Source organism: Cynoglossus semilaevis, chromosome 2 (assembly GCF_000523025.1).
Source record: "Cynoglossus semilaevis isolate Cse_v1.0 chromosome 2, Cse_v1.0, whole genome shotgun sequence".
In the NCBI taxonomy this organism is placed as follows: Eukaryota; Metazoa; Chordata; class Actinopteri; order Pleuronectiformes; family Cynoglossidae; genus Cynoglossus; species Cynoglossus semilaevis.
This window is the reverse complement of record NC_024308.1, coordinates 20,026,517-20,047,328: the sequence shown is the minus strand read 5'-3', so window position 1 is coordinate 20,047,328 and position 20,812 is coordinate 20,026,517. Positions and strand designations below refer to the sequence as shown.

Sequence of the window (20,812 nt, the reverse complement as noted above, 5' to 3'; positions counted from 1 at the left end):
ATGTTAATAATTTATATTATCAATATATTTCTGCATATTCTGCATTTCCCCAACAGATGGTGTAGAAAAGGATTAAAGAATTTTAGCATTTTAGCCTTTATGCATGACTTTTACATGTCATTTATCTTAACCCTTCATCTATCTGCTCCTGACCCGGCCCCCCTGTCAAATTTTAGGAGCCATTGTGGCTGGCGAATCAAAAAATGTGCCCAAACCTAGTATACAGTATCACCATGCTCTGTACAAATAAATCTCTTGATTTTTAAATGAAATATAAAGTGTGTGTAAGGTAAAAAAAAAAAAAAGGCAACACTTTTTAAAAGTCAGGAGTCTCTGTGTGTGATATTCACCGTATCTTCACTTTGAGTGGTTTTAAAGGGGAAAAAAAACCCTCTTAAATCATTAAATACTCTTTCTAGTCCAGAAGCGTTTGTCAAGCCACTTATGAGTGACTCTGTCAGTTGTTTTGAATTTATAATTCCTTTTTAAAGATTGATATTACACCTAAACATTGTATATCTTTCCTCAAAATACTTTTACAGTGTGACAATGATCTAATGACAATATTTAAAGAAACCCTTTCATAGATTTCCATTGCAAATACTTTCTTTCAAAAGGCAATGAAAAATGTAACAGTTTATACAATAAGATTTTTTTTTTTTTCCCATTTTCTCTCTACATAATACAAGAATAGGTGGAACTAATCCTGTCCTTTTGTGTGCTCTACTGCAGGTTTCCTTAGCACTGGTGACCAGGCAGCGAAAGGCAATTATGGCTTATTGGACCAGATCCAGGCTCTCCGTTGGACGAGTGAGAACATCGCAGCCTTTGGTGGTGACCCGTTACGTATCACTGTGTTTGGCTCTGGGGCTGGAGCCTCCTGTGTCAACCTTCTCACATTGTCTCACTACTCCGAGGGCAACCGATGGAGCAACTCCACTAAAGGTTAAAAGATGATTATTTTTGGGGTCTCCTTGTTCTTCTGATCACGTTTGCATAGTCATTGACAGGTGCCAGTGCCCTTTGTGATTAGTTTATATAGTGCTTATGCCTTTCTTTTTTTTTTGCCATTTGCATTTCCAGGTCTCTTCCAGAGAGCCATTGCTCAAAGCGGCACAGCTCTGTCCAGCTGGGCTGTCAGTTTTCAACCAGCAAAATATGCACGAATGCTGGCCCGTAAGGTGGGCTGTAACCTTGAGGACACAGTTGAGCTGGTGATGTGCCTGCAGAGGAAACATTATAAGGAGCTGGTCGATCAAGACATACAGCCCGCACGCTACCACATCGCCTTTGGTCCTGTTATCGATGGAGACGTTATACCTGATGACCCTCAGATACTGATGGAGCAAGGTACGGATTTACTTTTCACAAGCACCTTTTTCTTAATCTTTTTGTGCCTTAATGAAATAGTGTGTGATAAAGAAGCAGCAGCCCAAAGAAAAAACAAGTCGATCTTACCTCTAGACTCTAGAGACTGCCTAAGACCCACCCTCAGCTTTGACTGGAACACCCAAGTTTTCTTATTTTCTCTTTCTCGGACAAGAGCAAGAAAAACAGATCAACCAGTGGCAATACACAGGAGATCCATAAGTAGATTTAGATCAGAGATCAACACAAAGTAGGAATTTAAGAAGGAAGTGGTCCTAAACAGCCAATACTCAAATCATGGATACTGGTGCGCCTGGTACTATGTAGGTATATATAAAGAAAAAATCAAGCCAATATCAAGAGCAACTCTTAACAGCAGCTGTTGAATTTTCCATCCAGTGCTGTAAATACCAATGCAATGAACTGCCTCGCTTGAACCCCTTTAATCACATTATCATTAATAAATATGTGTTATGTAATGGCCAACTAACCTGGCATAGCGTATATATATCAAACATCCAAGGTAAGCTATAGGTAGGTAGTTATATATCTTAAAATCTTATGTCAGTTACATCAGGAATAAGGAACATAAAAAGCACAAAACAAAAAAAATGCAGGGGACTGAGAAGGTAGGCAGAGAAGACGGGGGATTTCAAGCAGTAATGCCAGTGGTAATCAGAGCATCAAAAACCCAGAGAGCAGTTTCAACAGATTCCAGGTACAACATCTGAATTATTTTTACACAAGGTTGCAGTCCAGAGATACCGCGCAGAATCTTTAATCTCATCTTTTACATCTTGCTCTGCTGTACATCAAGGTGTGTTTTTGGAAGCCAACCAAAAGAACAGAGACCGGCAAATAAGCTGGTCGATCAAGACATACAGCCCGCACGCTACCACATCGCCTTTGGTCCTGTTATCGATGGAGACGTTATACCTGATGACCCTCAGATACTGATGGAGCAAGGTACGGATTTACTTTTCACAAGCACCTTTTTCTTAATCTTTTTGTGCCTTAATGAAATAGTGTGTGATAAAGAAGCAGCAGCCCAAAGAAAAAACAAGTCGATCTTACCTCTAGACTCTAGAGACTGCCTAAGACCCACCCTCAGCTTTGACTGGAACACCCAAGTTTTCTTATTTTCTCTTTCTCGGACAAGAGCAAGAAAAACAGATCAACCAGTGGCAATACACAGGAGATCCATAAGTAGATTTAGATCAGAGATCAACACAAAGTAGGAATTTAAGAAGGAAGTGGTCCTAAACAGCCAATACTCAAATCATGGATACTGGTGCGCCTGGTACTATGTAGGTATATATAAAGAAAAAATCAAGCCAATATCAAGAGCAACTCTTAACAGCAGCTGTTGAATTTTCCATCCAGTGCTGTAAATACCAATGCAATGAACTGCCTCGCTTGAACCCCTTTAATCACATTATCATTAATAAATATGTGTTATGTAATGGCCAACTAACCTGGCATAGCGTATATATATCAAACATCCAAGGTAAGCTATAGGTAGGTAGTTATATATCTTAAAATCTTATGTCAGTTACATCAGGAATAAGGAACATAAAAAGCACAAAACAAAAAAAATGCAGGGGACTGAGAAGGTAGGCAGAGAAGACGGGGGATTTCAAGCAGTAATGCCAGTGGTAATCAGAGCATCAAAAACCCAGAGAGCAGTTTCAACAGATTCCAGGTACAACATCTGAATTATTTTTACACAAGGTTGCAGTCCAGAGATACCGCGCAGAATCTTTAATCTCATCTTTTACATCTTGCTCTGCTGTACATCAAGGTGTGTTTTTGGAAGCCAACCAAAAGAACAGAGACCGGCAAATACTTACAACTTACTGCACCAAATCGTGTTCTCTGCATATCAATGCTATGTGGAATTGTGCTTCGTTGTTACATAATATTAATCATTTGAATTTTAGATTTCGCTGAAAGATGCATCATTTGGAAAGACACTTGACACTTTTTGACCGTGCGCTTGCTATTTTTAAATTTGTATTCTCACTCCCATCTCTTTCCAGGAGAGTTCCTCAACTACGATATAATGCTGGGTGTGAACCAAGGCGAGGGTCTTAAGTTCGTGGAGCTCATAGTAGACAATGAAAACGGGGTCCAAGCCAATGACTTTGACTACGCCGTGTCCAGCTTTGTGGACGACCTTTATGGTTACCCTGAGGGTAAGGACATCCTGAGAGAGACCATCAAATTCATGTATACTGACTGGGCGGATAGGCACAACCCAGAGACTCGACGGAAGACCCTGCTGGCGCTCTTCACTGATCACCAATGGGTTGCACCTGCTGTTGCCACAGCCGACCTACACTCCAGCTTTGGGTCTCCTACATATTTCTACGCCTTCTACCACCACTGTCAGACAGAGCAGGTGAGACTCAAGCTGATGCTTTCTGCTGGGAAAATAAAGTTTAGATATACAGTTATTTGCTCTCATTTTAAAATGTTAATCTATAGAAATTCTGTTTTTTTTTCTCTGTTCAAAATAAACTACTTTTTTTAGGGGAATCATATGCAATGTGAGGGGAAACAAAATGTAATTTCTTTCAGTAATAAAAAGGGCAACCACGTAAGAACTAAATCATAAAACGATGCGTGTGTACAGCAATACTTCTCAAATAGTGGAGTGAGGTACTGGGGCGGGGGGCTTCTAATGGAATGTGGCACGCTGGACAGAAGTGTGCAAATGCTGTAATGCTTGAATGATTACAAGCCTCCAGTCACTAGGTGGCAGCGACTCATACCGATACAAATATACATCTTATCAGGTTCTCAATAGTATTTCAATTCTCAGGATTGTGGGTTCGGGTTTTGACATAACAGTGAAATTTGGTTTAAGATAACACATTTATCACGTTTATTTTCTTGAGTCCCTTTTGCTGACCTACAGAAAAGAAATGTCATGCAGTAGTGAGATCCACTAGAAATTTAAGAGTCCCGTGATATATTGTGCTGGCACTACTAGTCATCTATCAAACACCAATGGGTGGACAAGAACCTAAAGGCTTTGGATGTTGTAGGGGTGTCTTGGTTCACATGTCATTGTATTATTGGAATAGTGTTGGCCCTGTGGTGGCAGACTTGCTTGGTTGGTACGCTTTTTCAAAAGCAGGACCAAAGAATGTGTTCCAGCTACAAGTACATGGGACAAACCTATGTGCCACACAACTATACCCAAAGGTACCAGGTCATCGGATCCAGGGTGGTTGCAATAAATCGGAAACATGGTTGTCAGTCAGGAAAGATGGAAATTCTCACTGTTGGTTAGAGAGGAGAGTGTGGCCCAATTGTCTCTATGTGTTTTATGCGAGGTAGGGAACATGAAATGGGAGACAGACAGACAGATTGGTGCGGCATTGGCACTGAGGCTGACTCAGTTCTGATAAAAATAGACCTAGGTTCAAAGACAAGGCTCTCAATTTTCCAATCCATTTACATCCCTACCCTTACTTACTGTACCTTACTGGTCAAGAACTGTACCTTAAAGTAGAACAATTTCTCGTCTATGTGGAGAGGAGTCCGCTGAAATGGCGGGATATCTGGTTAGAATGCTTGCTGGACATCTTTTTTGGGATGTATTCTGAAGATTTTCATATGGGAAGAGGCCCAAGGCTGATCCAGGATACTTTGGAGGGATTACATCCTCCTGACTATCCCAGGAACACTTGGAGAAAGAGTTGGAAGTTGAGATGGAAGTTGCAGAGGAAAGCAGTATCTGGGCTACTATGCCAAGACTGCTGCCCCCGTGATCCAGACTTGGATGAGCAGCGGAAGAAGACAAATAATACTGTGTTTTCTCATGTCTTTGTTCCATGTCTCATTACAATTTGCACAGCAGCAGAACATGACTATGATTTGTATGGTCTTGTCTCACACAAATAACAATACTGTTCTGTTTCACATTCCACTTCTCAGGTGCCACCATGGGCAGATGCATCACACGGAGATGAGATACCATATGTGTTTGGATTGCCTATGATCGGACCAACTGAGCTGTTTCCGTGTAACTTCTCCAAGAACGACGTAATGCTCAGCGCTGTAGTAATGACATACTGGACAAACTTCGCCAAAACTGGGTATGTTTTGACATGACTGTCCAAAGAGTGTGAATGGTTATTTGTCTCTATAGTTGTCCATGCAATGGACCGGTGAGCTGTCCAGAGGTCCTCCTGGGATTGGCCTCTTTGGCAGTCAGTTTCAACACATGGGCAACACATGAGTATCCCGAAGAAAATAGGGATAGGTTGGAACCTATTGGAACATAAAAAACAACCATTTACATTAAAAACAAAGACACAAAAGCGAGTTAAAGAGACTTGTGTAAAGGGTGGCAAGAACATTTTTTTGCAGCTTGGTGATAAAGGTAGCTAGAAGAATTGTGTTTGGCTTGACTCGAGGTCAAAGGAGATAAGAGGACATGGGAAGTAAATTTGGAATTTGGATGATAAAGCGTGGGAGAGTATTCAATGAGGTAGAAGGTAATAATAAAAAGATGGGAGTCAGGAAAATAGAGGGTACCATCATTTTAAAATATTTCTTATTTGTCCTGTGCTTCACCCATTTTCCTTTCCATCTATTTGTGACGTCGGTTGGTCTACATACCAAAGCATGGGATATATTTGTTCGAAATCTTAATGTAGAATAGACAAAAAAATATATATTAAAAATATATTGTTACAGATTATTCAGCTATAACCATTAGCATCTGTTGATGCAGTTTTGTTGTCTATTATTTGAGGAGAATGTGAAACTCAATCATAAAGCGATCCCAAATTATCAAGGTGAGGTAACAAGGTGGGTTTAAGGACCAATCCATCTACATTCTAGATGTGAAATTATATTATAAAAATTATAATTATTTTTTTACTTTACGCAGATTGATGAACCAAGTGAAAACTGATTAAATATAATACTGCGTTAATTAAACTGCTGTAGCACTCATTTTTAGCCCTTCAGCTTGATTTTAGCAGCAGTGACTCACCAATTTAGTATTAGCACTGTTTGTGTATATTTGTTTTCAAGATTTGACAAGAGTGTAATATGGCGCACGTTGAAAAAGGTGGGATAAAAATATAAATGCAAATTAAGCAATTTACATTATTCATTAATGAGTCTTGACTAAATTTAGTCATATAAAAAGATATATACCTTATAATGAGCCTAAAAGCCCATCCAGCCCATTCAGATACATATCATTATTCTAACAAGGGCTGTTAAAACCATCTTTGTGTGTGTTTCCTCCTGAAGTGACTCTTGAAGTAGCTGCCACTGAAAGACCACCTAGTTGTAGGTAATTTCATTGTAATTGTGTTTTCACTGCTTTCATGACCAGGAGGAGTGAGTGAATTGGGCTATAAAATTTTATGGACTGTTCAGTGTAATCAGAATTCTATGCAGATCCCCCACCCCTACATGTCCTCAAATACAGTCTTAATTAATGGTCTTAGCCCAAAGATCTTTTTAACAGAGTAAAATTAAAATCCAATCCGCCCCCCTGTCTGTCCCTCGCTGCCATTTATCATATAATCATGGATGTGATTGTAGACCGTAGACTAGTCATTGTAGAAACGTGGCTTTTCGTGTTCATTGCTGTGGCCCTGGGGGAAGGAAATGTATCTAATGATCTCCATTTATAACCCTAAATTGACAGGGGATGCTGGGTACCTGGGGAATTTATGCCATTCATTTGAATGGTTAGGAGTGTTCCTAAATAAGTCTGACTGGGTCTTTATACCGAATCCAGACAATGGGGCTCTCAGTAGATTTAATGGACCTTTATACCTAACATGACAGCTAGAAAGCCGGGATTGGCTCCAGCGCCCCCATGCGACCCTGAAAATGCTCCTGAATTATTCCTGAAAAGGAATAAGCAGTAGAAGATGAATACATATAAATATACTGTATATGTGTGAATATGTATATATTGTATGTATATATATTTATATATACACATATTCTCAACATTAGCAACAGGTTTAAATAATAGTAAAAAAAAAAAAGGCAACATCTGCATTGTCCGACTTCTTTTGCTTTTTGAAGGGACCCGAACCAGCCAGTCCCTCAAGACACCAAGTTCATCCACACCAAACCCAATCGATTCGAAGAGGTGGCCTGGACCCGATACAACCAGAAAGACCAACTGTACTTGCACATTGGCCTGAAGCCACGGGTCAAAGAGCATTATCGCGCCAACAAGGTAAAGCCGTGAATCAAACGGAAACAGTCTGAAATGAAATATTCCATCAGGTCAACGGGTGGCAGGAATAAGTAATGTTGTATTTAAAGAGAACATCTACCAAGAGTCAGTCCTTGTAAGTAAGGATTGGTAAATTCAATATTGCACTTAATGTAGGCTGCCATGTCTTGTAAGATGGGTCACTGTAAATCCACGTGGAAAAAAACGTTGTCGTTTTTATGGCAGTAATTAAACCTAAAATTGTCATTTTATGAACTGTCTGAATAGAACAAAGTGCCACGCACCAGTGTCATCAAAAAGAATGTCAAACATTAACTGTTCTGAAACATATTTTTCTTCCTAAAAAATACAGTTTTTGTAGACTGTTGTACAAATGCATTCATTCAAATAATTGCAGAGTAGCTTTTTTTTTTGCCAAATAATCGTGATTAAAGCTCTTTACTCTAACCCCTGACCCACAATACAGGTCAACTTATGGTTGGAGTTGGTTCCTCATTTGCATAGCCTCAACGAGGTCACTCAGCTGATTCCCACCACAACAAAGGTTGGTTACTTGTATTTCTTATAATTTGTCTTTTTCCTGAGAAATACATGCTATTATATTCATATTATTTTCAAATTCATGAAAAAATGTAAAATCTTATTATAAAGGCTGGTTGGCTGAAAATAAAAAAAAAATCTGTGTTATGTGTGAACCGCAAGAGAAGGAATATATAACTTGCCAAAATAATATAATGAAACCATTAGTTACATTACATTGGTTCTCTCCTTCTGGTCATTATTATAAGGGTAACTAAATCATTGTTTAAATCAGGGAAGTCAAACATACGGCCCAGGGGGCAAAACTGGCCCGCTAGGCAGTTCAACCTGGCCCACTTGATGAACACTTTATGTTCAGGATTTTGAATGTGAATAAATAATAATAATTATCTAATATACTTATGTATACCAGCATGAAAATATAGGGGAAAAACATGGACTTATTGTTAATTTTATTGTTTTACAATTAGAACATTTTTATCTTCCTGTTGTCCTTTGCATGTTGTACACACCCAGTGTCCTCGCAACGGGTTTGCATTTGTCCCAGAATCAAAGTATGAGAAAAAGTTGACACAAACTGTGCAGCACAGGAGCACACACATGCACACACACACACCCACTGGGTCACCTACACCCAAAGGACAACACGAGGGTTAAATGGGATGAAAAACAGAACATGCTTTTTCTTATAAGAAGAAAGAGAAACAATATTGGTTTAAGCAAAATTTGACGTTATGTTAAGATTAGGATCAACTAAAGTCAACTTAATAGGACTACAAATCAAAGTAAATACATCAACTAAAGTCAACTTAATAGGACTAAAAATCTGCTGTTGTGATTGTGGTTTTAGGTCCCTCCACCAGATGTCACCAATCGCACCCCGAAGACCAAGGTTCTGGTCACCAAACGTCCAAACCCAACTCCATTCCCAACCAAATCCCAAGACATCCAAAACCAGCCGCACCTGGTGGACCAACGGGATTACTCCACCGAGTTGTCAGTAACAATTGCCGTCGGAGCTTCTCTGCTCTTTCTCAACATTCTGGCATTCGCTGCGCTTTACTACAAGAAGGACAAGCGACGGCACGACGTCCATCGGCACTGCAGCCCTCAGCGAAGTGCCACCAATGATCTGGCCCACACTCAGGAGGAGGAGATTATGTCCCTGCAAATGAAACAGCACTCAGATCTGGATCGGGATTGCAGAGGGGTTGGGGACAGCCTGCATTCACATGATGTGGTGCTGAGGACTGCTTGCCCACCAGACTACACTCTTGCCATGAGGCGCTCGCCTGATGACATCCCGCTCATGACACCAAACACTATTACCATGATCCCTAGCAACATAGGGGGGCTCACCTCACTCCACTCTTTCAACACCTACCCCGGCAGCGGGCAGAATAACACTCTGCCGCACCCACACTCACACTCCACCACCCGGGTATAGCCCTCTGAATGCTGCCGTGCAGGTTTGACTCCGAAGGCTAAAGCTAAAAGCTAACGCCACAACTGCAGCAGGGACTAATGGCACACATGGGAACATGGACGTAACAGATGCTGAAATACCAGCCTGGAGATATTAGACACCTGTGGGATAGTACAATATCCTTTTATTACCTAAAGGAATGAATTCAAGGGATTTTGGGGAGTTTCAACTAGAGGATAAAAAAGAAAAAGAAAATAAATAATTATGTTTTTGTAAAAAAACAAAAACAAAAAAAACTTGAAAATAACTGTACAAATGAAAAGATTAAGAAAAAAACACAACCTAAACAAAAAATGATTTTTTTTTTTATCATTACTGTTCTAAATGTTTGTTTTTTTTTTCTTTACTGATATTGCAGCAAAACAAGGTATAGTTGCTTCTTTCTTGCAACAGATGTGGCCTCTGGGAACAAATGACAGCATCATCTGGAGGCAGAGCAGAGCATCAGAGACAGCTCTGAGGTGGGAACAGCACTTTGTAAAAGAAAGAGAACGTCGTTTTCCCGTGGCACTGCTCTTCAAGTTTTTCGTCGAGAGGACACCTACCTTTGAAAACCGGAGGCTGCGTAAGATAAGGCGAAAAGAACTTTTGAAACAAACAAATGGATGGACTGGAAAAACTGAGGAATACAGAAACGCCGTATGCACAAGAGAATCATTTTGAGTAAGACGTGATCACAGATGATTTTCATCCATTTTATTTTTGGAAATTAGGGACGACTATAAGACGGTTTTACATATCTAGAACCTGTACGCTAAGCACCAAGGCTGATTAAGGCCCTCATATTTTAGGAGGTTTGACACCTATACCGCAACTCTGCTGGCAGGACTAAACATGTGGGACAAGAGGATCCACCTGTTGGCTTTCTGGCAGTTCCAACCAAGAGCTTGGGGACAAAGGATAATTGGATATTTTAGCACGATGCGCATGACAATTTATCTGCTTGATGGCTGCTCTGCTGATTATGTCATTATTAAGAATAATTTTCATCCTCTCCTTTGCATTGGAGTCATATCTGACAGTTTCCTGTTTGGACTACAGGAGACGCCCTCACCGGACGATGAAAAATGAGGCTCGGGTCGTGGATGTGTTCCGGACAAAGGACAAAGGCATATAAGGACTAGTTTTGTAATCTGTGTGTTGGTACTACTTTTTGATAGTGTTAAAATCACCTTACAGTGTATCAATCAGACTCATTGTCTATTCAGTTGAAAAACAGTGTTATTTGCTATTGTACCTAGTATATGACCACTTTACCGTATAGAATTACCCGCATTGTTTATTCCATTACACATTTCATTTCTTTAACAGGATGAGAGATGTTGTGTGAAGCCTTCAACACATATTTATGTAAAACGAGAAAAAAAAAAAGAAAAAAGAAAATGCAGAAAAATCTCTTGAGTTTTACTTTCTAGCTTTACTTTCTACTTCATCCGGTCAGGTTCTGTGGAGCTCTTTGAACTCACATTTCTACTCAAAACAATTCACAGGCAAAGCACAGGCAGATTACACCGGATACCCTTGTGTAAAACTGCAACTGTGAAGCTGTGGATGAAAGGAAGTGTTCTGGTCCAGTGCAGTATAACCCAGGTTTGATCACTTTTGGAAAATACGTACTTTCTACAAGTTACTTTTTAAAAGGTAGCAAAATGCTTTCTAGGTCAGGTAAGACCAACAGCCAGATCAGCCAGTTTTTAGGAGAATATCACATTTAATCGTCTTATTTTATCCCCTTTTTCTGTTTAATTACTAACTGCCAGGTTAGTTTGTTGAGCTACATGAGTCCTCCTTGCGCCGACAGAGCTTTCACCGTATCCTGCGATGCCTGTCTGCCAAAATCTTTATGTCAGCAAAGCTATCAATAAAAGCCAACAGAAAAAGAAAGTTTGATAGATAGAAGCTACGTGGGGGCGGATCGAGTGTGGCGTGTTACCCCAAGAAATACTGCAGCGGATAAGCTGCATGACTGGGAAATCCTTTTGACTGAAATGAAAACAAAGGAACAGATAAAATATTTTGTCGTTATGCGACAGAGTGTATAGAAGCTAAAATATGTGGAGATTTTTGGGAATTTTTTAAAAAATGTATCCTGGGAATCTGTTGAAACGATATTGGAAACTTGAAGACTAGCGGTCAGCATGACGGGTTGTGATTGCAAGAAAGGTGCGAACTAGGGTTGTCATTGTTTTGTACGAGCCTATAGTAGGAGTAGGAGTATTTACATTTTTATACTGGCTCATACCGAATATTGTCACCGATACTTCTTGAGGTTGGATTTTAATATGCTGTGAACCGAATGGCAATGTCACATAGGAGGTACTGCTGTGTGGGTAATAAGGTGACTTGAGGTCTTTTTGTGAGCTCAACCAAAACCACGGTGAGGACACCAAGCATGTATATGCTTACAGCCATTATCGTTTACTTCTCGTTAGCAGAAGGCTACTTCGAAGTCAGCAGAGCTTTTACACCAGTAGCGGATTTCAACCTCTAACTTTTAAGTGAAGTATTTCCAAGTTTCAATAAAGTAATTAACACACACAATGTTTGATAAACAAGTCTTAACATCTTTAAAAATGACTTGGTGGGGCATAAAGTCTTCATCGAACCTTTGTGGCGTTAAACTGAGAAGACCCATTGGTGTATCCGGCGGTATGGCACATCTTTAAATCTTTTACTAAATTGATCCTACCATAACAGAACAAATCTTCAAGATGCCCCTGTCTTTGTCACTGATGTTAAAATACCTCCAAACCGATGACATTGTTGACCTTCCTAACTAAACTACCATTTAGAAGAGAAATAAAACACTCAGTACTAGGAAAACACCTTTAGTGATAGCTTTCGACCAGTTGGTTGCCATTGGTTGCAGTGAAAAGCTGTTATGGGGTATGAGGCTTAAAAGCAAACCAGAAAAAAAGAAACATGTATTATGTAGTACTACACACCAGGGGTCACCAATGTGGTGCACGGGGATAGCTGGTAGCGCCCCTTGGACTACCTAAGGTGCCCATGGGTAGGTTCTAAGAACAAAACTAGTCATCAAGAGGATCAAAAACTGTACTGTTACTGTGCTTTTTGAATCAGTTACACTTGCAATGATCGCTGTTTCAAAAGGTTGGCGACCCCTGCTGTACACATCGCAGACATACATGCCTTTGTTATTTTACTTGTTTTAAAGTTGTTTTGTACAGCCCAACACACTGTAAACAGACTGAAGATTTGTTTATTATAATAAAAAACCAACATCACTTCACTTTGGTTCACAGCAACATACTGTAGCTCACAGCAAGACAAGTTCTATCATTTTAGTTTTTACAAAGTACAAAGCTGATGAAAATGTTTTGATCCAAATCTTTTTTTTTTCCCCAAAAAAACTAAGACAAACCTCAGACACAGCAAAGATAACTTGACGTGATTTTTCAAAAGGGATTCATGTGATGATAAGTGTCATGAAGAAATAAGGATATGTAGAGAAATTGCTTTTTCTTTTTTCTCATGTTAGAATCTTTTGACTTCACACTGTTCATTTGCCAAGATATGGTAAGGGATCTTGGAAAACACCCAAAATCAGGCATGGGCAAACTTTTAGACTCGCGGGCCACAATTGTCCTAAAATTGAACACCAGGAGCAGATAGATGACTTGTAAAAGTCATGCATAAAGGCTAAAATGCTAAAATGCTTTTACCATTTTTTACACCACCTATTGGGGTATTGCATGGGAATTGCAGGAAAAAGGCTGAAGTATAATGATAATACAGATAAATTATATAATTTTGAAAAAGTTGAACGGGCCACATCTGGCCCCCGGGCCTTAGTTTGCCCATGCCTGCCAAAAGCCAAACAGTGGTTTGGCTGTAATTGTGCTGTAAACCTGTGGATGAATGTAAGCCCCCCCCCTCCTCTCCCCCCCTCGGTGCATGGCCAGATAATGTCCAAGGCGTGTGTTATTTCGGAAAATACAGCGAAAGGATCAAGCTGCCAGCTCTGCTGCGATCAAACCGTTTTCGAAGGCCACCAACCTGCACCAGTCACAAAGGCCATATCAAATTAGGTTGGTTCCAGCAATGGAGTGTTACCTGTTCAAACCACCACTGGGTTCTTACATTTCCTCCATTGGCCATTTGGACTACTGTGTTAAGTTACTGCATTGGTGATTAAAGTTACAACTGGAGTATTTTTAAAGTGAATGATTTCAAAATACACAGTTTAAACATGAACCTTTGGTTGCCCAATATATAATTAAAATATAACAGGAAATCCTTTCAATTCAGGAGGAAGGTGGTACTAATATATGGAAATATAGATGTTATGGTCATTCGTAGGGATGGTGTGATCTGATACTAAGGATCGGTATTGGTCCAGAATTGGTCAAAATTGATCCATTACTTAGTCCAAATGTCATGCTGTGAACAAGGACACTATCACCTCACAACGGCAGGAGAAAAGAAGGTATGGGATGAATACTGGTATGGGCAGATACTCCGAGTTGCAGTTGTGGTATTGGACATGATCAAGTTGTATCGAGCAACCCGTCGTTAGTAAGCATCCAACCCAGTCATTCTTAGGCGTAGACTGAAGCCTGGCCAGAAAATCAAACATTCATTTGCAGTGATGGGTGAGTAGTCAAGCGATGACAGGGTCATGTTTATTAATGATTGATGAAGATGAATGCTAAATTTAAATAGACACATTAAAAGTCCACGTGTAAGGACACCCACAAAAGTGTGGCACCTGCAGGTTTTTAAATTGAAGTTTAAAAAATTCTGGGTTTTTTTTATTTTTTTATTTTGGCTTGATGCAAGATGCATTAGAATGCATTTTAATGCAAGATCCCATATGCCAAAAAAGAATTCTCTCTCTCAGAATACGTGATTCAATGTGGAAATGCTGGTGTAAAGTCAATGTACTATGCTTTATCATGGCCAACTCAAATGACCAGAACAGTGTTTTTAAAGTACACCGCCCTACATTATAATAGATACAGGCCAATTAGTCATTTATGCATCTACATAAACTCTCTAGTTTTGCTTCTTTTGTTTTATGCTTATGTTTTGTTTGCTTCATTTTTCTTTTCTTCTATCTCACAGTGGACTGTACTCCTAACCAATCACACTGAAGCGTAGTGCTAAATTTTTGGGTCAACTTTCCCACGCAGCAGACGTAAACGACGCGGAGGGTCTTCCTCCTGCAAATCATTGAAACTGACCATATTTTCGGCACAGTGAGATTTTTTTTTAACTTTCTTTCAATGGCAGCAGGCGAACTGCTCATTACTGCCCCCTAACCTGGGTGTGGGTTCTACCAAATCTACATGCATTTTCCACTCAGACGTACTCGTCTGTGTCTACATGAACCAAACTACGACGGTTCAGGTCAAATAAAATACCATGTCACTCCCGCATCATGTGCCGCTTACATCAGTGCAGAACCATAAAACGAACTAGCCACAGCGCTAAGAGATAGAAGAGCTATAAATGCAATCTTTGACTCCGTTAACGCAGTTCAATCAGTCACCTGCCTTTTGCTAACTTGTGCAACTCGGCCCGGTCTATCAGTAAAGTCGGTGCACTGGACCTTAGCAAACACACTCAACTGCTACGTACACGTTTGTATTTAAACCTCTGGCTAGAAGCCGATGAGCGCAATTGACATAACACTTAGAGTGCCGCCATCAGCTATGACAGCGATGTTGGTGCGTCGTATTTAAACATTAATGACAAATGAATCAACGTTTCCAGGCTACTTGTGTCGTTTTCCATTTCCTACCTCACAGACATTACTGAGCATTTTTAATGAAATCAATTATACATGACTTGGTTTTCATCGAAATGTTAGAGACATGTTTATTTATTTTTCCTGAAAACAAAAATATAACTTTTTAAGTACGTGGACACGCTTTTTACAATGTGAGCTTCAAGGGCTAAGAAAATGTATCGAGGGTTAAAGGTAAACTCGTATAGCCTTTATGACAGGGTGGTCTGGAGGTCTGGTCCTGACCCATATGAATCAATCCACACGTAATGTGGTATAAAATCTCGTCATTTCGATCTAGCAGGCTCCGAAAAATACATCTTGTGATTCGTTTTCTCGGAGCATTTTTGTGAGGCGGATGCTATAACAAAAACCACCACATCCCAGTGCAGTCATGCACATCACGGAGAGCAGACTATACAGAATGACTATTATTATCAGTCATACTTATGTGATAAAAATCAATTGGTTACTTGGAACCAGATTTGACTGATTAAAGCATCTCACAGACATACTAAAGTAAATAAGCCTCTTCACGATGATGAAATTTACACCAATTAGAAGTTTACCATCAGCTTATTTTTTCAGCTCTACTCTCATCAATAACTTCTGCAATGTGCCTAATTTCCCTTGTGTTTGTTTGTTTTATTTTTTGATCCATTCAACCATGTGTTGATTTGAAGACGACTTAAATATGATTTGATTTAATCATCTGGGCATGGCTTGCAGGCAAAACCTATCCATCATCCCTTTCTTTTTTTTAAGCTGTGTGTCAGAAAGATTGAAAAATGAAAAAGAAAATCAGTCAGCGTTCATTTAGTTCTCTTCAATCCAGACAACCACGTGTGTTACAACAAGCTGGATTAGACTAAACCCACACTCTTTGGAACCACACAAAATGTAAGAAACCCTGTTCTAGGGGTATGTTTCACTTCCCAGTGTGCATCTGCCCTGTGATGGGAGGGGGGGGGAGGGGAAGTACAAGCACTGCGAATGTATGTAACACAATGTGCCATTTTCTAACCTTAACCGAATTGACAACAACCGAACCTCAGATTCATCTTGAGAGGTTTTCTTTCGCAGTCTGAAATCCCCCAAAAAAGTGGATTTGTTTTTGTTTTTTTTTTGTTTTTTTTGAATGCCATTTGAAACATGGGACACTATGTGATCTGGGCTGGCATTTGTATTGTACATTATTTGTCACTTGTCTTTCTTTCTGGTTAAGTAGAAATTACTCTTCTGGAGCACAATAAATGATTTTAATATTTTTTTGTGTTTTTTTTCTCTCTCTCTCTCTCTCTCTCTTTCTCTCTCATGAGTTGTCATTTATTATTTTCTGTGGCTGCCCTTTGCTAAATTGATTAATAGAATCACAACAGCACACATCAACTCTGACTGAAATGTAATTACTCCAGCAATTTGTTTAGAGCAAGATTGGATTTGTTGGAAACAGAGCGGGTTGTGTTGACAGTGCAATGCTAATTAACACTCTAAGCTGAGGGCTGGCAATGCTGAGGGCTTAAAACCACTGTCTGGACTAATGGGAGGCATGTGTCAGGTACTGGTTGTTACACAATATCAGTGCAGTGCCTGGCTTTCAACTCTCCGGAATCCTGCATCGTAAACATTGCGCAGCAGGACCTCACCTCTCATCAGAGACACTTTTTCATTTCTGACCGACCATGGAGAAAACAAAGAGGATCCCCACACCCAGTTCCAAAGGGAGGATAGTTGGGATCGCAAGGTTTAAAGTGTAAATGGGGGGGGGTTGTTAGAGAATTGTCAACATGATTTTTACATTCACTTGTCCTCCAGCAGCTGTCGTGACAGGCAGCGCCGACTGAACTGGCATTTTTTCGTTCTCGTTCATCCTGCACGTTTATTTGTCTTGTTCTCGTTCATCGTTCACACGTCAGGTTGTGCGGAGAACAGTACGTTCGTACTCCGATCTCGTTCATTTGTCACGTGAAAGCTACCAGAGACCGCCTTCAATATTTAGTGTTTGAGAACTATGGCCTTCTTTACAACGATCACAGGAGGGCTACAGCGCCACCTGCTGTAAAAATGAACGAAATGACCCGTTCAAGATTCGTTCAATTTACTGTTCCAGAGCAAAAGATCCGAGTCAGTAAAAAGACTCGGTCTTCCCAACACTACAGAAGCGAGGACATGGAAACATAAGGCCTGTTGCCATTTCTTTCATACCTTTAATTTTTATCTGCGCATAAGGCCTGTTGCCATTTCTTTCATATCTTTAGCATCTGTGTGTATACACACAGACGCACACACATCTAAAAACTGCCATTTTGCTTCGTTGTTAGTGGGAAATCAATCAGGATTCATACTGGAATGCAGTGACATTTTTACATTCTTACCCAATTATTAGAAACAAATTACGTTGGAGAGTGAATGACATTTTGAAGAGCAGCAGCTGAGAGTGTGAAGGAGCATCTGACATATTTATGATTTCTGTGTACATGAGTATTTTCCCTGATGAAAGCCTTCACTGCAGCGGGCAGATTGGTCAAAGCCGTGCCACGAGGGAATTTGATTCGACATGATAACGAATCGCAGGTGTACTTCAAACACTCCTGTCTTGTCAGATGTTCCACTCTCTAATGTAACACTACCTTTTTTGTCCTCAAACTATAGTAGTAATAGCCTGGTGAACCCGGTAATGGTTGACCGATTGTTGGTCATGTGAAGCTTCCACCATACAGCGTTACTTCTGGAACGAACTTCTAAAAGTATCGTCCCCTCATTGTTGTCCAGAATTTGCATGACATGATTGCCCTGAAAATTTACATAACAGTTGCTATTATTGGTTGACTATTGGTTGAACTCAAATCCCAAGTATAGCAAAGGATTCCTTGTTAGTTACCTGTGTTTTACTTAATATATATATATGTATTTCATTATATATTCTATATACAGTGGGTAAGGAAAGTATTCAGACCCCTTTAAATTTGTCACTCTTTGTTTCATTGCAGCTAAAATCAAAAAAGTTCATTTTATTTCCCATTAATGTACACTCAGCACCCCATCTTGACAGAAAAAAAAAACCAGAAATGTAGAATTTTTTGCACATTTATTAAAAAAGAAAAACTGAAATATCACACAATAAGATTTTCGTATTCCCCGTTAAATTTCACTGACATGAAATTATTTGCACAGATGACATTGTTGATGAAAGGTGGATGTTCAAAAAAAATTATTTTTCTCTAAATTTTAAGAATTAAAATTGACGTAGCCACGTCATTTGGGCAATTTAGTGCATTTTTATAAAAGTTTTGGGAACATTTTTTAAATTTTTGGGAAAATTATTTGCATAAATGTCAGTGTTGATAAAAGATGGATGTTACTTTTTTTTTTTTTTCCTAAATTTTAGGCATTTGAATGGGCCTAGCTACATGTTTCTGAGCAATTTAATGCATTTTTCGACTTTTTTGGGACTTTTTTTTTACATGGATGTCAGGGTTGATCAAAGGTGGATGTTCTAAAAAATATAGTTTTTTTTCCTAATTTTAAATATTGAAATGGGCTCAGCTACATGCTTTTGGAACATTCTATTTTTAAAGAATTTTTTGGGAAAATATTTGCATAGAATCAGTAATTAATATTTAGCAAAAAATGAAGCTAAGCCCATTTTTAGAGCAATTAAATGCATTTTTATTCATTTTTTTGAAACATTTTATTTACATGGTATTGTTGATATAAACAATAAATGTATATAGAGTTCTTCATTTTTCTCAATTTCTTATTGTGCATATGCATGTGTATGTATGTATTTAAATCAGATAACTGTATACAAATCACTATAGCAAGCAGTTGATAGTTTTAAACATGATATACCATTTAATATACAATACCGTAGACAAAGCATACAAATCTGATAGAACACCAGGTAGTTTTAAACATGATATACCATTTAATACACAATACAGTAGACAACGCATACAAATCTGATAGAACAGCAGGCCTACACAGATTATGGCATCATCATACCCAAGTTACAGTTGTTACTCAAAAAAAGAAAAACACATTTCTTTATATATATTTATTTCTTTTTTTTCCTCTTTTTGTATTTTTTGTCTTTTCCTCCCTCCAATTTTCTGACACCCCCCCTTCTGCCATGGATTGTAAATCAGGTGTCATGGGGTAGACCCTTCATCTGGAATTCCCTTATTGGCCCTGTTTGTGCTTGAACAAGCTGTCAGTCTGTGCCTTTCTGTCAGTTATCAAGAGGATGCAGACAGAGAGTTTTGTTACAGAATACCAAATACATATAAAGGGACCAGTATGATTGTCAAAAACAGTTTTTGCTGCTCTCTAATATTCCGTCCTAATACGTCTTTGCCAAGAGGACTTTTCTTTTCTTTCTGACATTGTTAAGTCTGGTTGAATTTGTGCCTTTTCTCTTGGAGACTCAGAGTTCGAACTAGCCGAAAGGTCGTCTGCAGGAAGGAAGGGCGAGAGAGCATTAGGTCATGCAGGGTATCGGTCAACTTTCTTTTTCTAGGGGTCACCAAGACTTCGACTGTTGGAAAAAATAAAGTCCAAAGAAAAAGGAGAAAAAAGGTGATTCACCTGCCATTATGATAAAAAAAAAAGAAACAAACACATAAAATAAACATTAATATGTTCCACCGATATGTGTTAAAGATGCATTTTCAGTATGACTCTACACAGTTTTGACATGTTATTAAGTAAAAATGTGGGTATTTCTCATTGAAATACAGGGCAGAACTCCTGGGTGAGGCTGCGGCGAGCTGTGCCAATAGTGCAGAGAAAAGTCAGCATTGGAGGCAAATAGTCTTCTGCCTCACCTCAACTGAACTGTACGTGAACTGAAAGTCGAGCTAGAGCCAGTAGTAGGTGAAGAACGGCGTTTTCTATGCACCTGCGGATCAAAATCACTATGGATTGTATTTCAAGACGGAAACGTTTCTCAAACACTGGACTTCCGGTGCACACGGAAAATGATGAGGGATGGAACACCCACGCCGGACCTAAAATGTTTGCGTCAAACCACGGGACAGAAGTGACGTTATTTTTAAACATCCCGGTACAAACAAAAACACTGGCTGTGTGGCTGTCCTTTACTGCTTTCCTTGCTGTTTATTATCATCGTGTGAACACTGGCTGTGTGGCTGTCCTGGAAGAAACTGCATTTACTGCATTTACTGCTTTCCTTGTTGTTTATTCTCATCATGTGATAACGTCTGGACTAACTAAGGATACTTGGACCTAAAGACATTTTGCAAAGAAGCCTCAGCGGACATGAAAGCTCAGCCACGCACATTCAAAGCCGGACTTCTTTAAAAACGTCGGGAAATTCAAGGTTCGATTTGGCGTTGGATGAACAACGGAGACTAAACATGACGGAAAACCGAGAGCTACAACCATGCACTTCATCCATAAGTAAAAGTAAGACTAAAAA

At 39.4% G+C, this 20,812-nt stretch overlaps 1 protein-coding gene across 1 annotated transcript; it reads left to right on the top strand.

Moving 5' to 3' along the window:
• The first annotated feature begins 233 nt into the window (after window positions 1-233).
• Window positions 234-13,234, top strand: LOC103376827 (neuroligin-1-like). Its single transcript, XM_008307358.3, has 8 exons — window positions 234-240; window positions 733-945; window positions 1,084-1,350; window positions 3,408-3,769; window positions 5,314-5,474; window positions 7,438-7,594; window positions 8,061-8,138; window positions 8,985-13,234. The coding sequence occupies exons 1-8, from the start codon at window positions 234-236 to the stop codon at window positions 9,579-9,581; spliced, it is 1,842 nt and encodes a 613-aa protein (XP_008305580.2). The 3' UTR covers window positions 9,582-13,234.
• Window positions 13,235-20,812: the final 7,578 nt, after the last annotated feature.

Excerpts from the sequence above, each read along its gene's own strand:
- LOC103376827 (XM_008307358.3), top strand. Across the intron at positions 946-1,083 it reads ATGGAGCAACTCCACTAAAG|GTCTCTTCCAGAGAGCCATT; the intron begins GTTAAAAGATGA and ends TTGCATTTCCAG. Across the intron at positions 8,139-8,984 it reads TGATTCCCACCACAACAAAG|GTCCCTCCACCAGATGTCAC; the intron begins GTTGGTTACTTG and ends TTGTGGTTTTAG.